This window comes from Lepidochelys olivacea (assembly GCF_965140295.1).
Source record: "Lepidochelys olivacea isolate rLepOli2 genome assembly, chromosome: 6".
In the NCBI taxonomy this organism is placed as follows: Eukaryota; Metazoa; Chordata; order Testudines; family Cheloniidae; genus Lepidochelys; species Lepidochelys olivacea.
In genome coordinates this window covers 115,593,418-115,614,045 of record NC_140416.1, presented here as the reverse complement: position 1 = coordinate 115,614,045, position 20,628 = coordinate 115,593,418, and the positions used below count along the sequence as shown (strand labels likewise).

General features: G+C 44.1%; 1 protein-coding gene across 1 annotated transcript; it reads left to right on the top strand.

Moving 5' to 3' along the window:
- Nucleotides 1-662: 662 nt before the first annotated feature.
- SNAPC1 (small nuclear RNA activating complex polypeptide 1) lies at nt 663-19,379 on the top strand. The gene is made up of 10 exons (XM_084630683.1): nt 663-870; nt 4,093-4,252; nt 7,602-7,742; nt 8,362-8,466; nt 9,492-9,650; nt 10,121-10,195; nt 11,493-11,555; nt 13,490-13,634; nt 16,825-16,911; nt 18,790-19,379. The coding sequence occupies exons 1-10, from the start codon at nt 743-745 to the stop codon at nt 18,822-18,824; spliced, it is 1,098 nt and encodes a 365-aa protein (XP_084486809.1). The 5' UTR covers nt 663-742; the 3' UTR covers nt 18,825-19,379.
- The last annotated feature ends 1,249 nt before the right edge of the window (nt 19,380-20,628 follow it).

The following is a 20,628-nucleotide window of genomic DNA, read 5'->3' as shown; positions in this document are numbered from 1 at the left end:
ATCGGACCCTGTATTCTGAATTGGACAAGACCTTATAAATCTTCTGGTTGGATGTGATCAGTGGCGAGCCATAACAACTAACCCATAAAATTCAGGTCAACAACTGTGCCCCGCCATAGGGGGGGGGGGGCAGGGCCTGGTCATTAAAGCAGGGCTCCTGCCTAGGCAGGGCTCTTAGGCCCCATGTGGGCTCTGTGGCAGGTGACTGACTGGCCAGCTGCTAGCATGTGGGTGCTGCCACTTTGTTTGTTTGTTCATGGGGGGGGGGGACTTACTCAGCCCACCCCTATACATTGTAGCCATCACTGAGGTGGGGGCAGGCTCCCCGCAACTACCCTCACTGGACTGACCAGGTGGAGGCTGCCCTCACTCAGCCCTGGCCCCGCCCACACTGGAAGGGCAGGAGAAAGACTCCGCTCCACCACAAGGCGGCTAGAGAAGCTCAAGTACAGCAGATGAAAGTTGAAGGTGCGCGCATGCGCCCGGGTGAGCGAGGGGGCAGGGGTAGCGTGAGTGTGTGAAGGAAGGTTGATGGGTCAGAGTTGTCGGAAATTCACGCAGGCGCAGTGTTGCGGGGAACAGAGTCGGCGCATGAGCAGTGGATGTTCATGTACCCGCTCCCACCCCTCCCGCACTATAGCGTTAGGCACGGTGGCTGGGGCCGCGCGCGTGCGCACTGGTGGTCCTGCTCTGCCTGGGCCTGCGGCGGGTAGCTGCTGGGCTGGAGCGGCCCGGCGGCGGGATGAGCTGCGCCTCGGGGCTGCAGGCGGACTGCGAGGCGCTGCTGAGCAGCTTCCAGGAGACGGATAATGTCCGCTTCGAGGTGTTCTCCGGCCTGTGGCGGGACCGCCGCTTCCACACCATCTTCCAGTGAGACACCCGGCACCCCCCCTCCTCCGCCCCGTGAGGGGTCCGGCTTCGTCCCCGCACCCCTCCCCGTGAGAGACCCGGCACCGGCTCGCACCCCTCCCCCCCCCCTCCCCGTGAGAGACCCGGCACCGGCTCGGACCCCTCCCCCCCCCCTCCCCGTGAGAGACCCGGCACCGGCTCGCACCCCTCCCCCCCCCTCCCCGTGAGAGACCCGGCACCGGCTCGCACCCCTCCCCCCCCCCCTCCCCGTGAGAGACCCGGCACCGGCTCGCACCCCTCCCCCCCCCTCCCCTCCCCGTGAGAGACCCGGCACCGGCTCGCACCCCTCCCCTCCCCGTGAGAGACCCGGCACCGGCTCGCACCCCTCCCCCCCCCTCCCCGTGAGAGACCCGGCACCGGCTCGCACCCCTCCCCTCCCCTCCCCGTGAGAGACCCGGCACCGGCTCGCACCCCTCCCCTCCCCGTGAGAGACCCGGCACCGGCTCGCACCCCTCCCCCCCCCTCCCCTCCCCGTGAGAGACCCGGCACCGGCTCGCACCCCTCCCCTCCCCGTGAGAGACCCGGCACCGGCTCGCACCCCTCCCCCCCCCTCCCCTCCCCGTGAGAGACCCGGCACCGGCTCGCACCCCTCCCCCCCCTCCCCTCCCCGTGAGAGACCCGGCACCGGCTCGCACCCCTCCCCCCCCCCTCCCCGTGAGAGACCCGGCACCGGCTCGCACCCCTCCCCCCCCCTCCCCGTGAGAGACCCGGCACCGGCTCGCACCCCTCCCCCCCCCTCCCCGTGAGAGACCCGGCACCGGCTCGCACCCCTCCCCCCCCTCCCCTCCCCTCCCCGTGAGAGACCCGGCACCGGCTCGCACCCCTCCCCTCCCCCCCCCTCCCCGTGAGAGACCCGGCACCGGCTCGCACCCCTCCCCTCCCCCCCCCTCCCCGTGAGAGACCCGGCACCGGCTCGCACCCCTCCCCTCCCCGTGAGAGACCCGGCACCGGCTCGCACCCCTCCCCTCCCCCGTGAGAGACCCGGCACCGGCTCGCACCCCTCCCTCCCCCCCCGTGAGAGACCCAGCACCGGCTCGCACCCCTCCCTCCCCCCCCGTGAGAGACCCGGCACCGGCTCGCACCCCTCCCCTCCCCGTGAGAGACCCGGCACCGGCTCGCACCCCTCCCCCCCTCCCTCGTGAGAGACCCGCCACCGGCTCACACCCCTCCCCTCCCCCCCCTCCTCCCCGTGAGAGACCGGGCACCGGCTCGCACCCCTCCCCTCCCCCCCCCCTCCCCGTGAGAGACCCGGCACCGGCTCGCACCCCTCCCCTCCCCCCCCCCCTCCCCGTGAGAGACCCGGCACCGGCTCGCACCCCTCCCCTCCCCCCCCCCTCCCCGTGAGAGACCCGGCACCGGCTCGCACCCCTCCCCTCCCCCCCCCCTCCCCGTGAGAGACCCGGCACCGGCTCGCACCCCTCCCCGTGAGAGACCCGGCACCGGCTCGCACCCCTCCCCTCCCCCCCCTCCCCGTGAGAGACCCGGCACCGGCTCGCACCCCTCCCCTCCCCCCCCTCCCCGTGAGAGACCCGGCACCGGCTCGCACCCCTCCCCTCCCCCCCCCCCTCCCCGTGAGAGACCCGGCACCGGCTCGCACCCCTCCCCTCCCCCCCCCCCTCCCCGTGAGAGACCCGGCACCGGCTCGCACCCCTCCCCTCCCCCCCCCCTCCCCGTGAGAGACCCGGCACCGGCTCGCACCCCTCCCCCTCCCCTCCCCTCCCCTCCCCGTGAGAGACCCGGCACCGGCTCGCACCCCTCCCCGTGAGAGACCCGGCACCGGCTCGCACCCCTCCCCTCCCCGTGAGAGACCTGCTCCGCAACTCTTCTCCCCGCACTCCTCCCCCTTGACCCCCCCGGGAAATCCGGTATCTCCCCGTAACTCTCCCCTCCTCCCTATGAGAGATCCCCCTGTCTCTGTGCTGGGATCATGACAGTCAATCTAAATGTAAAAAAACAACAGGGAGTCTGGTGGCGCCTTAAAGACTGACAGATTTATTTGGGCATAAGCTTTGGTGGGTAAAAAACCCACTTCTTCAGATGCATGGAGTGAAAATTACAGATGCAGGCATAAATATACTGACACATGAAGAGAAGGGAGTTGACAGGCCCAATTCTATCAGGGTGGATGTGGTCCACTCCCAATAATGAGGAGGTGGTGTCAATACCAAGAGAGGGAAAATTGCTTTTGTAGTGAGCCAGCCACTCTCAGTCCCTATTCAAGCCCAAATTAATGGTGTTAAATTTGCAAATGAATTGTAGCTCTGCAGTTTCTCTTTGAAGTCTGTTTTTGAAGGTTTTTTTGGCTGAAATATGTCTACTTTTAAATCTGTTATAGACGGTCCAGGGAGACTGTCCTACTGGCTTTTGTGTGTTACCATTCCTGATGTCTGATTTTGTGTCCATTTGTTCTTTTACGAACCGACTGTCCGGTTTGGCCAATGTACATGGCAGAGGGGCATTTCTAGCACATGATGGCATATATTGTCATTAGTAGATGTGCAGGTGAATGGGCTCCTGTTGGTGTGGCTCATGTGGTTGGGTCCTCTGATGGTGTCGCTAGATTTTTCAGTCTGTAACTTTAAAAAAAAAAAAGATTATAAAGCAAACTTAAAAGAGGGAGAAAGTGAAACCTCAAAAGCTTTAATTCTTGTAAGGTATACTGAGATTATGAATGTAGTGTTCGTATTTCATGTGGCTTGTGCTGCACTGCGTCCAAGATATGCTGTATTGAGCCCATGCACTTTGGCTGTATTCTAAGCATACTATTTAAATTCCTAAAAGTAGAAATAGATTAGAAAATGCAGTAATGAAACAGTTGGTTCCTTTTTAATAAGGGAAAAACATGAATATAGAAGTATCTAGCAGTGTTAGGTCTGACTAACACCAAAAGCAAGGACATTCAGGACTGTGGAGTTTGATTGTATCCTTGTCATATGGGGTTTCTGAGAACAAAATCAGATCATTGCATCCTTCAGAACATAGGTCTTCTGTTTAATGTAAGGAATGACAGAATGACAAGAGGTAAAATTTAAGAGATTTAACCCTGATTATCCTTGAAGATTTGTCAGTTATAATCAGACCTTAGTCTAACATAAGTTTTAAATGTATTAATGGGTTAAGTCTTTTAAAAACTGTACTTATATCATTATTTGCTTTTATCTATTTTTTGTTTGTTTGTTTTAGTGGTCAAACAAGGCCTTTAGAGAAGAATAAGTTTACACAGAAGGTGTTGGATCTGGCATGGCGATACTTCTTGCCTCCTTACACTTTCCAGATTCGTGTTGGTGCTCTGTATCTTCTGTATGGATTGTACAGTACGCAACTCTGTAAGCCAAAACAAAAGGTAAGTTTTTTTTTTTTGAGGATTCCGTCTCAAAAGAATATCAGACTTTTATGATTGTATAATGATTTCTTGTATATTTTGCCACCACAACTTGAAGACTTTTTTCTTTTTTAGGAATAAAACATGAGTATTCTGGAAGAAATGGGCCCTCTAAGAAAACTAGCCTTTTTGAACATCATTAAAGTCTGAGAGCCTAAAAACTGGCTAAATTAACTAAAGGCATGGTATTTTTCAGAACTTAAAATATCACTTGCCTGTGCCTATAGGAAACTCTCCTTTGTTTAAAGAATAATAAATTAAAGTTTCTAGGCTTCCAAAAGTGAGCTGAGAGTAAATGTTCAGCAGTCTTTCTCTAGGGCTGCAGAGAGCTCTAGTGCTGCTGGTGGTGCTTACGTTTTCCCAACCTGTAGCAAAGTGAAAACTGGCCAAAGTTTCATCCATTTTCGTTTTACACTCTTCAGAACCATATATAGAACAGGGAAATTATAAGTTAACTGCAGTTTCTTCTGAAAGGTATAAACAATATAGATACATATTCTGAAGCTATTCTTTAGAAAGGGGGACCTAAAAAGAGATGTTGGGGGAGGTGTAGAGTAGATGAATTCTTTTTGCACCATCAAGAGCTGAGGGGTAAAGTAGCAAAAACCATCTTCACATCCAGGACCCTCTCGGTAGGAGAGGAAAACAAGAGGAAAATGTTTTCTCTCCCTCTCAGGTTAGAGGGAAGACTTTTCATCTTTCATATACCTACCTGGATTTCCTGAGCAGGTTAAAATAATGGCACTTAGGTAAGAATCCTTACACTGTTCTCTTTACAGCTTTGAGGAGTGTATGAATTAACGTCTCACCTTGGCAGATCAGAGCACAAGGGGTGGGTGGCGGGGTGTGTGTGTGTCTTTGACATTAGTCTTTAGCTAGTAGGTTTATTCCCTGACAGTTAGGTGTCCGTAAAATTTCCAAGTGCTGTGTTGAAGGGAAGTGTGTATGTGGGCTGAGAGGCAGGGGCTGATGAGATGCATTGAAAAAGCGTGGAAGTATCAGGTTTTGGAGAAGAAACAAAATGTAAAGGTGGTGTTGGAAATGCAGCGTAGGGAAAGGTATAATTAGACTACTTATGAGTAAAAAATATGTGCATATGTAAGGGTTTGCAAGTTTTGGGCCCAAAGTTGCACTTCAGTGGTTGAAATAAATTACTAATGCTGTTACAGTGCATGCTTTAACTTCAGACAAGTCAGGAGAGTCAATTGAGATCGCTGTCATAACTTTACAAGTATTTAAAACTCAAATGGCTGCCACCAACATATTTTTTAGCAATGATCTAAGAAGTTTCAATCAACTGGAGAAAGTGGAAGGTAGACAGACTAGATGGGGGAAGGAAAGGTGCTTCAGTAAAATATCATTGCAGTGTTGATAAAACTACAGCTTTACAATGGAATTTCTTAAAAATACTATGAACTTGAGTCTGCACGTTCGTAGCTAAACATAGTGTTTCAGCCACCTAAGGATCTAAGACTTTCGCTCTTTGAGCGAAGTGTTGCTCGTCCCCATTCAGAGAGGTGCCAGTCTTCCCTAATTTTCCGTAATCCTCCTAGTGTTTACATTTTAATTATGAATTCAGGTCTTAAATCTATGCTTTTGCATCAGTCACTGCCACTTGGGTCCGATGAACACAGCAAATAGCGCCGTGGCTGTGCAGGGCGTTCTTCACTGCCTTTGTGGCATGTGTGCAGATTGTGCAGTGAAGGTCTGATAGGAGGCAAGCCGTGGCAATTTTAAATGGCGTTTGGTGCTCCTGATTCACTGCCCATGCCACAGGCTGTGTGTTGCTCTTTAACTGTCCCCTGTGAACCCTGCTGCACTACGTTAATGTGCTGTAGGTACTGTTTAGAATGCATCAGCACTGTCCACAGGGCATTTAGAGAGCAACAAGCAGCCTGTGGCTAGGGTGGGGAAACCAGTGCCCCAATACCATTCCAAATTCCTACATTGCCTCCTGTCAGATACTTACTGTTCAGCCAGTGGGGGAGGAGGAGGAGGAGAGAGGGAATACAACAGAGGAAGAGGAAGAAGAGAAGGATCATCCTGGGAATGAGGTCCAGGGCAAGGAGTGGCCAAGGTAATAAAGAGCCCTAGGTGGCATAGGAGGCCTGGGCAGGGTCCCCCTTGATCATAGACAGGGAGAGCGGGGAGAGTTCCTGGTTTCTCTGGGGAGAGAGGCGGGGAGAAGGAGAGGTTCTGGTTTCACCAGGGTGAAATGTCATGGCTGTGCGAAGGTATGGAGCCCCATACACATGCACATGATTCTCTGGCTGCCTGCCTAGGAAAATTTTGTGGGTAAGCATCCGTGATATTTTTTTGTTTGTTATGATCCACTTGCCCCAAAGTTCACCAGCTGCCACTGTCTGTCAAAATGGCTGATATAGGTGATAAAAATAGCCAAATGTGGCAACAAATTGAAAATGGTTTCAGAAGTGCAAAATAGACCATACAAATGAATGTAAAGCAATTTAAGCTGTCACAAAAGGTTGAAAATTATGCATACTATTGAACTTTTTCCCATGGACATATCCATCGCACATAGTGATCTAAAATGCACCTCAAGCGTTCCTGGTGCTACCCCATATCTAGGCCCCTTCCAAATTCATGGCCATGAAAAATGTGTTATGGACTGTGAAATCTGGACTTTTATGTGCCTTTGCCCTATACTATACAGATTTCACAGGGAAGATCAGAGTTTCTCAAATTGTGGGTCCTGACCCAAAGGGAGTTGGGGGGGGTCTCACGGTTATGTAGTGCGTCATGGTATTGCCACCCTTACTTCTGTCCTGACTTCAGAGCTGAGCGGCATACCATACCATGAAACTTTAGTTTTAAATACCTGAAATCATGAAATTTACAATTTTTAAAATCCTATGATCATGAAATTGACCAAAGTGGACCCTGAATTTGGTATGGCCCTACCCATGCTTCCTGTCTGTATTTGGCTTTGCACCTGTGGTACTTGTCTGTGGTTCAAGTAACCTTTCTAATTCCTCAACTTTTTTTTATAAACATCCCTAGAAGTCAGAGTAAGGTTGGCATCATTGTATTCATTGTCAAAACAGATGGTTAAACCTAGAATACTAAACACAACAATGTTATATAGGATTACTTACGTGACTGACTTGTTACTATTAGAATCTGCTGCATCTTTTCTGTAGTTTTGAGGTCACTTCTGTCATATACACCCATTCAGGCATGTCTCCAGTTTGTAGCATGCTATGACTTTACTCCACTGGTCAGCTAAAATCTCTAACTACTGTTCAAGGAAATGTGTATCAGTAAAATAGATTCCTTTTTTCTATTGCAGATCAGAATTGCACTCAAGGAGTGGCTTGAAGTTCAGAGATTTCAACAGGATCTGATAAATGCCCAGCATTATGATGCAGCGTACATATTTAGGAAGCTGAGACTAGACAAAGCATTTCACTTTACAGCAATGCCCAGACTTGTGAGTTATTGCACAAAGAAGTTTACTTCCTTTAGAAAATCCCTGTCTGTCTTCTAATTGTTGTACAATGTTTAGTTAAAAATAAGAAATGAAGAGAGAGTTGAGCAGCACCAGTGCACTTGATTTGCAGTTACTTTTTTACAATACCCCAAAGTGCAGTAGGTACTTTACATAACTAACTCACGATAGAGGCTGTTGGATTTAAAATGTAATTTAGATGTAATCTGAATCCATCATATGTTCTGCTTTAAAAAACTAGCAATTATTTGAAAAAATATTGCTTTGGCATCTTTATAATTTATCATGTCTTTTAATCTGTAGAAATTAACATTGTTTTTCTGAGTTTGGGTGGTGGCTTGAATTTCTGATAACATCCATGCAGTGAAAGAATATCTTTTTTTAAAAAAGTGTTTCACAAAAGCTATTAAATCATTGCTGTGAGATTGAATGCTTGAAAATAAATCTATACAGATGAATGTCAGGATCACCTTGTTTTCTAGATCCATGCCTTTCAGCATCTTTCATTTTTGACTGTCAAGGTGAGAATTTTCATAGTTATAAACATACACCTGTACATTTCTTTTACCATGTATTTCGAAATATACCCATCTTTATACAGCTGTGCTTCAGAACTAAGAAAAAGGTTCGGGAAACTGAACTTAAAGAGGAATTTAAGGAGCTAAGTAACCGAGTAAGCAAGCTCATCACTAATGATGTGTTGGAGGTACAGTAACTTTTATGCTACAAAATAATTATCATTACTGTCAAATATAATTCTCTAATTGTATGGTCTGGTCCTTGTAAAAGTTTTGTTACAGAAATAAGGACAAGTATGTGTACCAGCAGTTTTACCATCCATTCTGAAACACTGCATCTATTTTCATGGAAGGACTACTATATTTGTATAATACCGAAAGTGTGCAAAGTGCTTCACAGACGTGTTAAGAAGATTGTTCCCTGCCAATCCAAATAGGCAACTCTCACACAAGAAGTGGGGGAAGTACACTGCAAAAGACAGTATTTTAATTTAAATTTTGACCTTTGTGTTTGCCCTGGTTCGGCAACTGGCTGCATACAAGTGAGCATGTTGATGTACCAGCTTACAGTCAGCTGCAGGATTGGGTGGTGTTTTGTTTTTTTCAAACCCTTGCCTGTTTTTCCATGGTCATTTTACTCTCTCACTTTTAGTATAATGTTACCTATACAAACTCTGGCACTGGAAGTAGGATAGAGTTTTTCTTCTGTTACATTGTCTAGTCATGCTGACCAGCTATCTGGTTCATGATGTCTCTTCCAGTTGGTTCTAGCATTTTAGACTTGTACACAGGGAAGACCTGCCCCCCATCTCACGTCCTCCATTGCCACTGAAATCATTAACTAACCATGAAATGGGGGGAAACTTTAAAATGCCTCAAACAGTTGAGGATTGAAATCTTTGCCTGAAAATAATTACCTGATACCACTGAAGTTTCCTTCTTAGTGCACAGTCTGTCTTCCTCTGATTCTCCACTAAGCTGGTGGGACCATGATACTAGATATTAATTAAAACACTCTTATGACTTGCTACTACTGACAGTGATCAGCTAATTTTAACAACCTCCTTTTTAAAACAGTTGCTAGTTCAATATACTGTGATTAAAAAAATTATATGCACAATGTCCGTATTTAACCAGGAGTTTATATTCTTTATTTGTTGCTACATCACTGTTTTTGTTTTTTTTTAAAAGCTTTTAACATTTTTCACTTAAGGAAATGATGAATGTTCATGACCACTATCAGAAAATGAAGTGTTTGATCTCCACTGACGGATCCCAGCCGGATAAGGCTCTGAGCTTGATAAAGGATGAATTTGTAATTAATATTAAGAATATGATTTTGGAATATCAGCAATGGCAGCAGGACAAAATGGTAGGTTATAGTCTCTCTTGTGCTGTGGCAGTGCAGGTTATCATGAGTGTATAGAATGTGTTAAATGTGTGAAGATCTCTGAATATATTTTTCAAATGATAAATTAAAGCTTTGTCTTAAAAGATTTGTCATGAGTGAAAGACCAGATATATAATGTGTACACATTGCCTCTATGGAAGTCTGAAGATTAGTGGTGCATGAATGCTTTAAGTAGGGATCTATGCAATCCTGTAATGTAAATGTTAAATGTGCTACACACACTTACTTTGAAGTCATGCAAGGGACATGATACCAGTAATTAAAATATTAGACTGAGGTAGAAGGGAAGAGAGAATGTGGTTAATTTCCTAGAATAAATTGATCTTTTAAATTTTATGTTGTCAAATGGAAATGGAGATGACAAAGTTACTGTGCACATTTTCAGTTTTGTTCAAGTCCTGAATGAGTTTTACATATCTATACTTTTTCAGAAATCCTCCTCAAAGGCTAAAGATAGTGACGAAATGACTGACAAAAGGGAAGGAGGGACTTCTCAAGACTCAGAAGTAAGAAAAGTTTACTGTGTAATATCTTAATGTTATTGGGCAACCTAATCTGCAGTCAGAGCACGTCAATCTGTGATCAAGTCAGGAAACTAAGCAGTGGTCTGGTCAAGCCTGGCTAGTACTAGCATGGGAGACCTTCAGATTCCAGAGTTCTGAGTAGTGTTGGTGTTTTTTAGCAAGTATGTTCTTCTCTGTTAGTGGTGGACTCAGGTCTCAACTTGAGAGGTCCTGAAGAATGCCATGGCCATTCTCCACATAAGTAGGGGTTCTATCCCTTCTATCCTGGCCAAATTCCTTTCTGGTTCTCCTGTAGTTTCAACTGAATGCTGTATTCAGTTTTTACAATAAACTGTTTCATAGTGCTGCTTTTTGTTTAAATAACTGCTGGGTTGAACCCCAGAAAGTTATCTTTCATAGAAAGGTAACTATTTGCATGTATGCTTTTCTGCACTGTAGAAACCTAGGAAAGCCAAAGTCACAGTTGCTTTACTCTGGAAATCTGATAGTTTGTTTTACTGAAATAAGGACTTTTTAAGCAGCACTTATTTTACACACTTAGCTCTCTACAAATGACACAGTTTGCAAGATGCATCTTCTACATTCACTCTCAAGAAGTTGATCCTTAATTTAATATTGCCCTTTCACTGAATGTTATATCAGGTAATATGGAAACTGCCTCCTTTGTACACTTTTATATTCCATCAATTTGCATACTGTAAATATTGAGATTTATTCTCTTCCCCTGTGCCCAACTCCAAGATAGAGACATAGCGAGTGAATCTTATAAACAGTTGTACATTCACAGAAGGGATCGCTGCCTCATTTATCTTCATCCTCTAGTTGTTTTAAGATGCTAGTTTCTTTGAGCAAAGTGAGTCTGTCTTGCATTTTATTTGTTTTTCATAATTGATCATAAGGAAGGACAAGATCAATGGACAGCTAAGACATAGCGGCAAAGCTCTGTGGTCCTTGTCAAATACTTGAAAAATACTAAATCAAAGTATTTTTGTATGAATGCAAGCAGACGTATAAAGCCCACGGTTGCCATGGTTCAGAGGATAGGACAAGGGTGTGGGAGACATGAGATCTGGAGTCTTTGACATGTGGTGACCCCTTGGGCACGTCTTGCTAGCGGTACTTAGTTTCCTTATATATAAAACAGGGATGATGATTCTCCAATTTAGTAAAGCACTTTGAGATCTGGGTGAAAAGCTCTGTGATTGCGAATAAAAATGAGAAGATTAAGGTGATATGCCGGTAACTGGCTTTTTCTGACCTTTTTCTTGTTTGTTTACAGGGTTCTGAAAGAGCAAATGCACTGGCTAAAATCAAATACAAGTCCTATAATGCAGTTGCTGAGGTAAGTAAACAATTAGATATATTTGTTAGGGAATTGTTAATCATTACCTTTCCAAAAACACTTACTTTCACTTAAATTATAATATGGTCAGAAAAGTGATTTATCAAAATGGCACCATCTGCTTCAAGCCCTGCTCCCATTGGGCATTCAGTCTTACCCACCTTATTGGCAACAAAACCAAGTTTTTACTACTCCTATTAGCTTTGCAAAAGCAATACAGGTGTTGAGAGAGTGAGCTGGATTCTAGTCTGGCACGTGACAGAACTGTTAGTGAAGTTCCTTATGTCAAGACTAATTGGCCTTCGTTTAATATCTGTGCACACCCCTTTTTTCAGTGGAGTTACACAGGTAACTGAGAACAGAATTTTGTACATACGTTTTAGAAAGCTGCCATGACTTTCCAATCCCAGGGCAAACTGTCTATGCTGGCAGTTAAAAACTCCCATACTTTTACCTGTCAAATGAAATGGGGTAAAATTTTCAAAAGTGACTTTAGAATTTAGGCTGCTAAATGCTTTTAACTTTCAAAGTCTTGGGAGTTCTTAAAAGTGAATGAGACTTAAGCTCTGAGGTCACTTTTTGAAAATGGGACCGAGGCTTTTAAGTCACTTAAGTACTTTTGAAAATGTTATTCTAGATCTGATTAGTCATTGAACCAATGAACATGAAATCCCCCAATCTCCATTGTATTGTTTTTTATAGTAGATCCACACTTAAACATTTTTCTCTCCTACTATGTGGAATGTGGATGCACATATTTACTAAAATCATGATACAGTGCTTTGAGTATACAGTAGTAAAACTTTGAAATTATAGTGATGTTGCTTTCCCAGGCAACTAAGAGAAAAATGGAGCCCCAAACTGGACAGTAAAAACCCCATTTGGTCTTGGTAGTCTGTCTTTGTTACACAAGAAATGTTCTTAACATTTGCTGCTTATTGCTTAAAAATAATTGTATATAAAAATGTAGCACCAGGGCATTCTCTGTGCTCTTGAAAATAAGTCTCACAATGTGTTCATTATTTGACAGGTTTCAGAGTAGCAGCCGTGTTAGTCTGTATTCACAAAAAGAAAAGGAGGACTTGTGGCACCTTAGAGACTAAAATTTATTTGAGCATAATCTTTCGTGAGCTACAGCTCACTACAGATCTCCCCACTGTATTTTCCACTGAATGCATCCGATGAAGTGAGCTGTAGTTCACGAAAGCTTATGCTCAAATAAATTTGTTAGTCTCTAAGGTGCCACAAGTCCTCCTTTTCATTATTTGAATGTCAGATAAGCAGTGTTACTCTGAAATGGTAATACTTTAAGACGTGGGATTTTCAAAAGTGCATAAGAGTTGGGTGCCCAGTTCTCAGCTACTATGGACACTTACTGTCATTATTGTCTTGTCTGTTAAACAAGGGGTTCTCAACCTTTTTCCTTCTGAGCTCTCGCCCACCCCTTCCCCCAAAAAACAAAAAAAACAACCAAATTCCACAGCCAACCCTTGCCACAACAACTGTTTTTCAGTAGATTAATAGCCATGCCTGGCTTTAGGAGGTAGCAAGCAGAGCAATTGCTTAGGTCCCCATGCCAAGGGGGGCTCCACAAAGCTAAGTTGTTCAGGCTTTGGCTTCAGCCCAGGGAGGAGGGGCTCAGGATTCAGCTTTCTGCCCTGGGCCCAGTGAGTCTAATGCTGGCCATCCTCTCTGGGTTATTTTGGTGGACCCCTGAAACCTACTTGCAGCTCCCCCAGGGAGCTCTGGACCCCTGGTTGAGAACCGCTGTGTCAAGCATAGTGTGATCACTGGCATGGTGGTGGAGACAGAAAGATGTCTTAACATGTCTTATTTCCCTAACTATATTCAGTTACTTGCTGAGTGTATCACTATTGTGTGTATGTAGTAACTAGATTTCTTTCTGTTGCTTAATGGATTTGTTTGGATTTTAGGCCTCCAAATCAAGAAGGCACCGTCAAGTTAAACTAGAATCTTCTGAATCTGGGTCTGATCAGGGAAAAATGAAAACCCCCAGGTGTAAAAGAAGCAGAGAGAGGTCACAGTTGACACAGAAGAGAAACTCATTGGAAACCAAAGGTAATTCTTCATTATATTAGCGGTACTAGAGATGCTAAGGAATTCTTCTCTCCCCTCTGTCAGCCAAGGCAGTTGGTTATAGTTCTTATCAGCAGATGGAGACAGGAAATAAAGCAAAGGACTTGAGATGTCACTTCCCTTTGTAAATGCACCTGACTTGGCTGATCTTGCTCAGTTGTCTTCTCTCTCTCAGCAGGCGGAAAGAGCTGTGGCTAAGCTAAAGTGAACTCTTATCTCTGCTCTTGGTAATTCTTCCCCCAAACATTTCTTTACTGCCAGTAATGTAGGGTAGAATGCTTTTTATTTTTTATCTTCTCTCACCAGTGTGTTAGATGGCAAAGGCAGACTACCAACTGTTGTTCTTTCTCTCCTGCTGGGCAAGGATCGGCCTTCATGAATGTAGAAGCAGTGTATGAATGTTGATAGCTCCAGGGGGCCTAGCCCAAAATCCAGAGAAAATAGTCTGATTTTCTGCTTTTGTTTCTATCTTCTGTTTTTGTTCCTGTTGTGTTTTTCAATGAATATCCTCCCGTTTAAGAATTCGGTATTTATCTGCTCTTTAAGCTTATTAATGAAGATTATTTAATAATACAGATGTCTTGATGTCTACGGCGTCCCGCTCCCATCTGTTACACAGTGCCATTTATTTTTGCCCTCACTAATGGTACTTAAGTCAATTTTCAATTCAGGTGACACTGTTGGCATCCAATGCATTGCTTTAGAATAGGACTGAAAACATTGAATCAAATGTTTTTTTGTTTTTTTTTAATCCTGTTATATTGCAGCTACCACACTGTTTCTTTTACCATTCTATAAAAAGTTATTGTCTGAAAGGAATTTTATATAATCATGCAGTTAATTGCTCAAGGCTTTGTAATCACAGTTCCTGCTCACAATAAACGTTTCATTATTTTAGTGAAGATTGCACTTAAACTTTGCCAGGATCATTTTTAGTGTCATATTAGGACCTGCCGCAGACAGGGGGAGAGGTGCCCCAACCCAGCCCCCTGGACTTACCATGGATAGGGAAGAGGTGCCCCAGCCCGGACCTGCTGTGGACGGGGAAGAGATGCCCTGGACCTGCAGCAGCCGGGGGAGAGGCGCCTATCCCCTCCAGACCAGGTGCAGCTGCGGGGGCAGAGAGCAGGGGGGAGAGTTTTCTCTCTCTCCTTGCCATAGCCCCGGGGCAGCCTGCACCCCTCGTCCTCGGCCCCAGCCCTCTCCTGCACCCCAAACCCCTTATCCTTAGTCCCACCCAGAGCCTGCACTCCCAGCCGGAGTCCTCACCCCCTCCTGCATCCCAACCCTCTGTTTCAGCCCTGAATCCCCTCCCACACGCCGAACCTTTGGTCCCACCCCTGCCGCATGAATGTTATGTGCATCAATATGGAGGTGATGTGTGACACATCAGCTCCATATTCATGCACATAACAAAATTCATTCCACACACGTGTGGGAAAAATTAGAGGGAACACTGATCATAACAAAAGAACCATGGGGACAGTCAATAAAATTAAAAAATGGCTAATTCAAGACTGATAAAAAGGAAACACTTTTTTTCAGCCAGCATGGTTACATTGTGGAACTCATTACAGCAGGCAGTTGTTGAGGCCAAAAATGTAGCAATATTCAAAAAGGATTGGATATCTGTATGGATATTCTTGTTACACAGAGATGTTGTAGTTAATGTTAACAAAGTTTGGAAGACATGTTGAAACTTGATGCTTAGGGCTTAAGATAATCTAACGTTCATAACTCTGAACAAAATGTTATGGTTCTTTCAAAAGTTTACAACTGACCATTGACTTAATACAGCTTTCAAATTATACTATGCAGGAGAAGAATGCTGCTTTCCCTTCAATTTTTAGTAGTTTGTTTAACACAAGTCAGTTTGTAACTCTGAGGTTCTACTGTATTAGAGATCAGGGCGAGGTCGAATATGGGAACCAGATTACCCCAGTTCTGCCTACTGCAGGGTTCTTACACCTTCCTCTGAAGCAGGAACTCAATTTACCTTCGGGCCAGTGCCAGTCCTCAAATCCTCCCAGCAGGCCAATAATGTCACTGAAGATGGTGTTCAGGAAAGAAAACGTTTATATTTTTTTATTTTGAATTTCTTAGAAATAATAAAATTGTCATACAACTTTATACAATTCTTTGCCTGCCAGAGAGTTTTTAGTGTTTGCCAGACACCTGGCAACGCTTCAGTTCTGTCAGTTTGTTGATGTTTGGCCTCAGTGACTGGGCCGTTGAAACCTTCAGGATTGCAGCAAGGTGGGCATCAGATATTTGTGTTCGGTATTTTGTTTATATTCATTGTGGGGGGGAAAAAAGTGACGCTGCCTCCATGGCTGACTCTCCCTGGCAACTAATGATTCTGCGTCCATGGCTGACTCTGCCTGGTGACTAGTGATGGTATCTCTGTCCCTTTCCCACAGCCAATGGGAGCTGTGCGGGGCGGCGCCTGCCGCAGAAACGTCTCTCCGCAGGCTGCAGTGGGGAGGTTCTCGGGCCGCAAATGGCCCGCGGGCCAGGACTTTGAGACCGCTGCTCTGAAGCATCTAGTATCTGCCACTGTAAAAGACAAGATACTGGACTAGATGGACCTAGGTTCTGATCTAGTCTGGCATTGGCTTATCTTCCTACATTCCAAAAATAATTCCGTAGTTCAGTAAATTAATTCACTTTGCACCCTAAGATGTATATCATTTGGATCAGCTCATTTTTATGTAGTCATATTTTCCAAGTATTTTCTTACATTCCTCCAAGTATATTCTAATCAGGGTTTCATAAGGTGTCTGACCTTATTTTCTTAAAAGACAGAGTTGAAAAATTCAGGTATTCCAGCCATTTTATTTATGAATTTCATTCCTGTGAAAATGAACATTTATTTGGTCTGATGGCTCTGTAGCACTTCGTTATCTGCAAAACCTCTTTATTCCCTGTAATCTCTCTGGCTAATGTTAACTAACCCTGCATCCATCTTTTCAGAGTCTTCGTTTAGTATGGTTTATGTTTATATTACTAGTTATTGCTCAAGAGCCAAATGAAGGTGCTAAAAGCTCCTTAGTACCAACTGATGTCTGCTTTTTTAATCAAGAGCAAGTAAGCAATCTGTCTGGATTGTTTGTACCTGAGATGCAGAGACATTAATAACTGGTGGCATTTTTCCCTGAATATTCCTTTGTAGATAGGAGACAAGCAATAAAGAAGGAAGCCGTTACTCGGAATCGTAGGATGCCTGTAATCGCAGAAGAAGAGAATTCCAGTGAAGAAGGTATGACTGCAGTCCTAACATTTGAGACGTGTTTGTTTAACTTATTACTGTCTAGTGTTTCTTTTTGCAAATATATTTGTGGTTTTCAAAGTACCGAAGGTGCAGTTAAGAACTCTACCTACTGTATTATAACTTCTGCTGTTCTGGTTTTCCTGTCTTGTCACAGCTAGACTATTTCTAAAGCTGTAAGTTTATTTCCATAAAAGAGCACAAGGCTTTAACAAGCACCCTGCAAGCACATGAATAATCATTTAAAAGTCTTGTTATGCCATATGCATCTTTTCCCATGTTCTTAATACAGTAGAGCAAAGATTGCACTCCGTTAAAAGGAGGATATTTATTCTTGGCAAATGCTGTAGGTGAACTTATAATTTTTATATTTATTAAAAGGGAGAATAAAACCTCTTTCAAGTGTTCTCCCAGTTGCTAAACAGGTGCCTTAGTTGTATGGTATAGCAGCCTCTGGACTAACTTGCAATAGAGGCCAAACTAGCCCTATCTAGCCTCTCAGTCAGAGGACATAAAAGGGCCATCCCTTGGGTCATGTTTGACGCATACCTCAGTCAAACCAAGGATCAAGAGCCAACCCTATATACATGAACTAAGGACTTTCTCTGCAATATTAGAGACTTCATGGCAAAGTTGGGATGTGATTCCATTAGTAATTGAAAAGAGGGAAGAAGATTTTGATATGCTTCATCTGTTTGTGTCATGAAGGAGAACATAGCTTTTACTTGAAAGTAAAAGACAACCTTAGAGAACTTCCATTGGAGCTGGTCCTATGGAAATTACAATTGCACTTGGGGCATTGCTAAAATCTCTGTTTTCATTGAGTTGACCAGTGATCAGAAGCTTCCAGGGCAAATTTTCCACTGTGCCCAAGCAGAGCTCAATCATGGTGGAACTGGAGGCTGTCTGGAAATGATGGCAGCTCCTTCATGCCTGTGGAGGATTGAGTATAGCAGCAGTACTTGCCATCCCTCTACCCCGACATGTCTGGGGTGGGGTTGGTAGGTGTGGCAGGAGTAGAGGAGAAACCTTCTATTGATTATCTCCAGCCACATTAAGGTCATTTTGTACCATGTACGCAGTGCAAAGTGGACTTAATGGACCAGTGAATCTAACCCTTAATATGAAAGGCTAAGGTGAAACTGAGGCTGCCTAAAATAAGTGGGACAGGTGATGGATAGCTTATTGACAAGCTTTAACTAGTGCCCCGTGGGGTAAAGCTCTTGTGGGGTCAGCATTATAGAAACTGTATTAAAGTAGATGAATAGAGAGGGAGCATGTGTGTACTTGCCTTTTTAAAGTGCAAGGAGTTTTCATAGAGCTGAGGAGAGACTATTTCCTCTGAAGATCTCCTCATGTAAATATAATTGTCGCTAACTTTTGAGTGAGTGTGTTTAGTTTATTGACTTCAAATCTAAACTAGTAGTGCAATTAATTGCAGTTCAGGTGAATTACTAATATGCCCTTTAAATGGTCATGTGGATTAAAAGAGCACTTGTATGTCTAAATCAGGAAGAAATGGAAGACCGCTTTTTTTGGATAATGCCAATGATAAACAGACTTTGTTACAGATACATGTGCAATCAATTTAGACATGAAACATTTGGGATCCAGTCTTTTAAGCACTTCATGTGCGAAACTTAGATTGAGATCATTGGGAGTTCATGTGCAGAGAGCTTGCAAGGTATTTATATATCTGAATAAACTTTAAAGTACACTAATCTGTTCCCATAGTGCTAGTTGATACTTGAAGGGGAACACTGTCTCTAATATTTTGAATACAACTGTATACTGTAGCTTTTATTTGACTTTATTTATAAAAACAGTCATCTGACAGGCTGTTGAACCTCTTTTATCTCTTCTTGTCAGATCTTCCATGCCCTAAAAGGAAAAGAACCCGTTAAGAAAGGATCAAGTTGAAGAATTTCTTATGTGAATTAGACTGTTAGATTTTTTTTTTTTTATGGTCAAATATAAATGTCTAAAACAACTTTGTAAATTATTTGATTTGGTCATCTCTGTGCAGCCATATCAAATGAAGTCACAAAGCAAAAATTACTCCTCCTAGAACTACAGGTTATGTGGAACTGTAAATAGTGACTTCAGTATATGTTGTGTAATGGTACAACCCAGGTGAAGGTAGAGTGGAGTGGAAACTTTTTCTCCCAAAAACTAAATTGTATATGTGTCCTTGTACCTGTATTGGAAATGGTGAGGGGCAGAGGGCTGCTTTTTTGTTTTGTCTAGCTTTTGCCATGTGAGTTGACATTTATAACTCATTCCCATATAACACAAATAACAGAATCTACTACAAGAACACTCCGAGTATGTACACTATATGGATGAATATTTTGTACTTGTGCTATCAGTACTCTTACAACCTCTGGACGTAACTGTTAATTTTGTAATGTTAGTGACCATTTAAGATTACTAAGTGCAATAAATGATTTTTTTTTTTACTAAGTGTGTATGCTCCATTTCATTGCGCACAACGTTTATAAACATGTGGCCTGCTTTTAGCCCTCAGTGACATGATGTTTAGGAACTCGAGCCCAGATTCATTTGTGATAAAACTTTTTACTGGATTCTGTCTCATGTGATTAAATTTAAAAAGCACAGCTGTAACAAATACAAACCTGGGGCATGAAAATCCACTCACCGGTGGCACACTGGCCATTTTTCCTCACAAAAGCAGGGCGGGTGGCTAATCTGTTTCTTGTCTTTGGGACTGTACACTTAACTTCCCAGTGTTGCCCAATGCGGTGTTGTCTTTCAGAATGCAGGACAGCTCTGCTGCCTCAGCTCTTACAAGTTTCACAGCAGCACTGTGAAATTACCAAGACTGGCCATTTTCATTGCTGCTGTTCAGAACTAGAGCTGAGGGAGTAACTCACAAGAAACAGCCTATTTGAACTCAATTATATTTAGCAATAAGAAAAAGATTGAGCAGATCAAGTCCTCAGTTTTTTTATTTGATTTATAATTTCAAGCTGTTAATTTCATAGGCTTAACATCTGCATAAGTCAAATTTTTAGAATATTTTAAGTTGTGCTTACTGGAATTGGAGTTTTCTCATTGCCATGGTTATTGTGCTCTTCCAACATGCATATTGATTCATTTAGAAATCTTCTTTGCACATTTATACTAGTAACTTGGGTTAATCAAATGTTTGAGGTCTGAACATAAGTGAAAGAATTAAAAAATATGACCAAACTCTTCTGGAAAATGTTCTGCATCATTCTCTCTGGTATCATGACCTCCTGAAATGGAAAAATAGAGGCTGGGGGAGGTGTAGAGGACTGTGCAGCAGTCAGGATACAAGATGGGGCAAAGTAGTACATCTTGATCCCCTCCTTGAAAGGCAGGAAGGTGTAGAAGGTGGGAGAGCACACCTACTTTCCAGCAGATGTTATATGTGATGCTGCACGCCCGACAATGAGTATCAGTCTCATCTGCTAAGGAGCTCCCTCCAGCATCCTTGTAGGAGTTGCAGCATCTGTCCCTTTTCCAGTATCCAGGATTTGAAGATGGGCATGGCTTTCTACCAGTGTGATGATATTGGAGGGGAGGCAACTGGGAGATTATGCATCTTCTGCATTATCCTCTAGCTAGTGCATATCTTTCCACTTGGGGGAAAAAAAAGAAACCTGAAAATGAACTTGACTAGGAAGAGCCTAGTTTATTTAATTGTCTGTGTTCAGAGAAATG

What these genes read in the sequence shown, in the direction of transcription:
- SNAPC1 (XM_084630683.1), top strand. Translation starts at nt 743, where the DNA reads ATGAGCTGCGCCTCGGGGCTGCAGGCGGACTGCGAGGCGCTGCTGAGC. An exon ending in CGCTTCCACACCATCTTCCA is followed by an intron (nt 871 to 4,092) that starts GTGAGACACCCG and finishes TGTTTGTTTTAG; the next exon opens with TGGTCAAACAAGGCCTTTAG. An exon ending in TTACAGCAATGCCCAGACTT is followed by an intron (nt 7,743 to 8,361) that starts GTGAGTTATTGC and finishes ATCTTTATACAG; the next exon opens with CTGTGCTTCAGAACTAAGAA.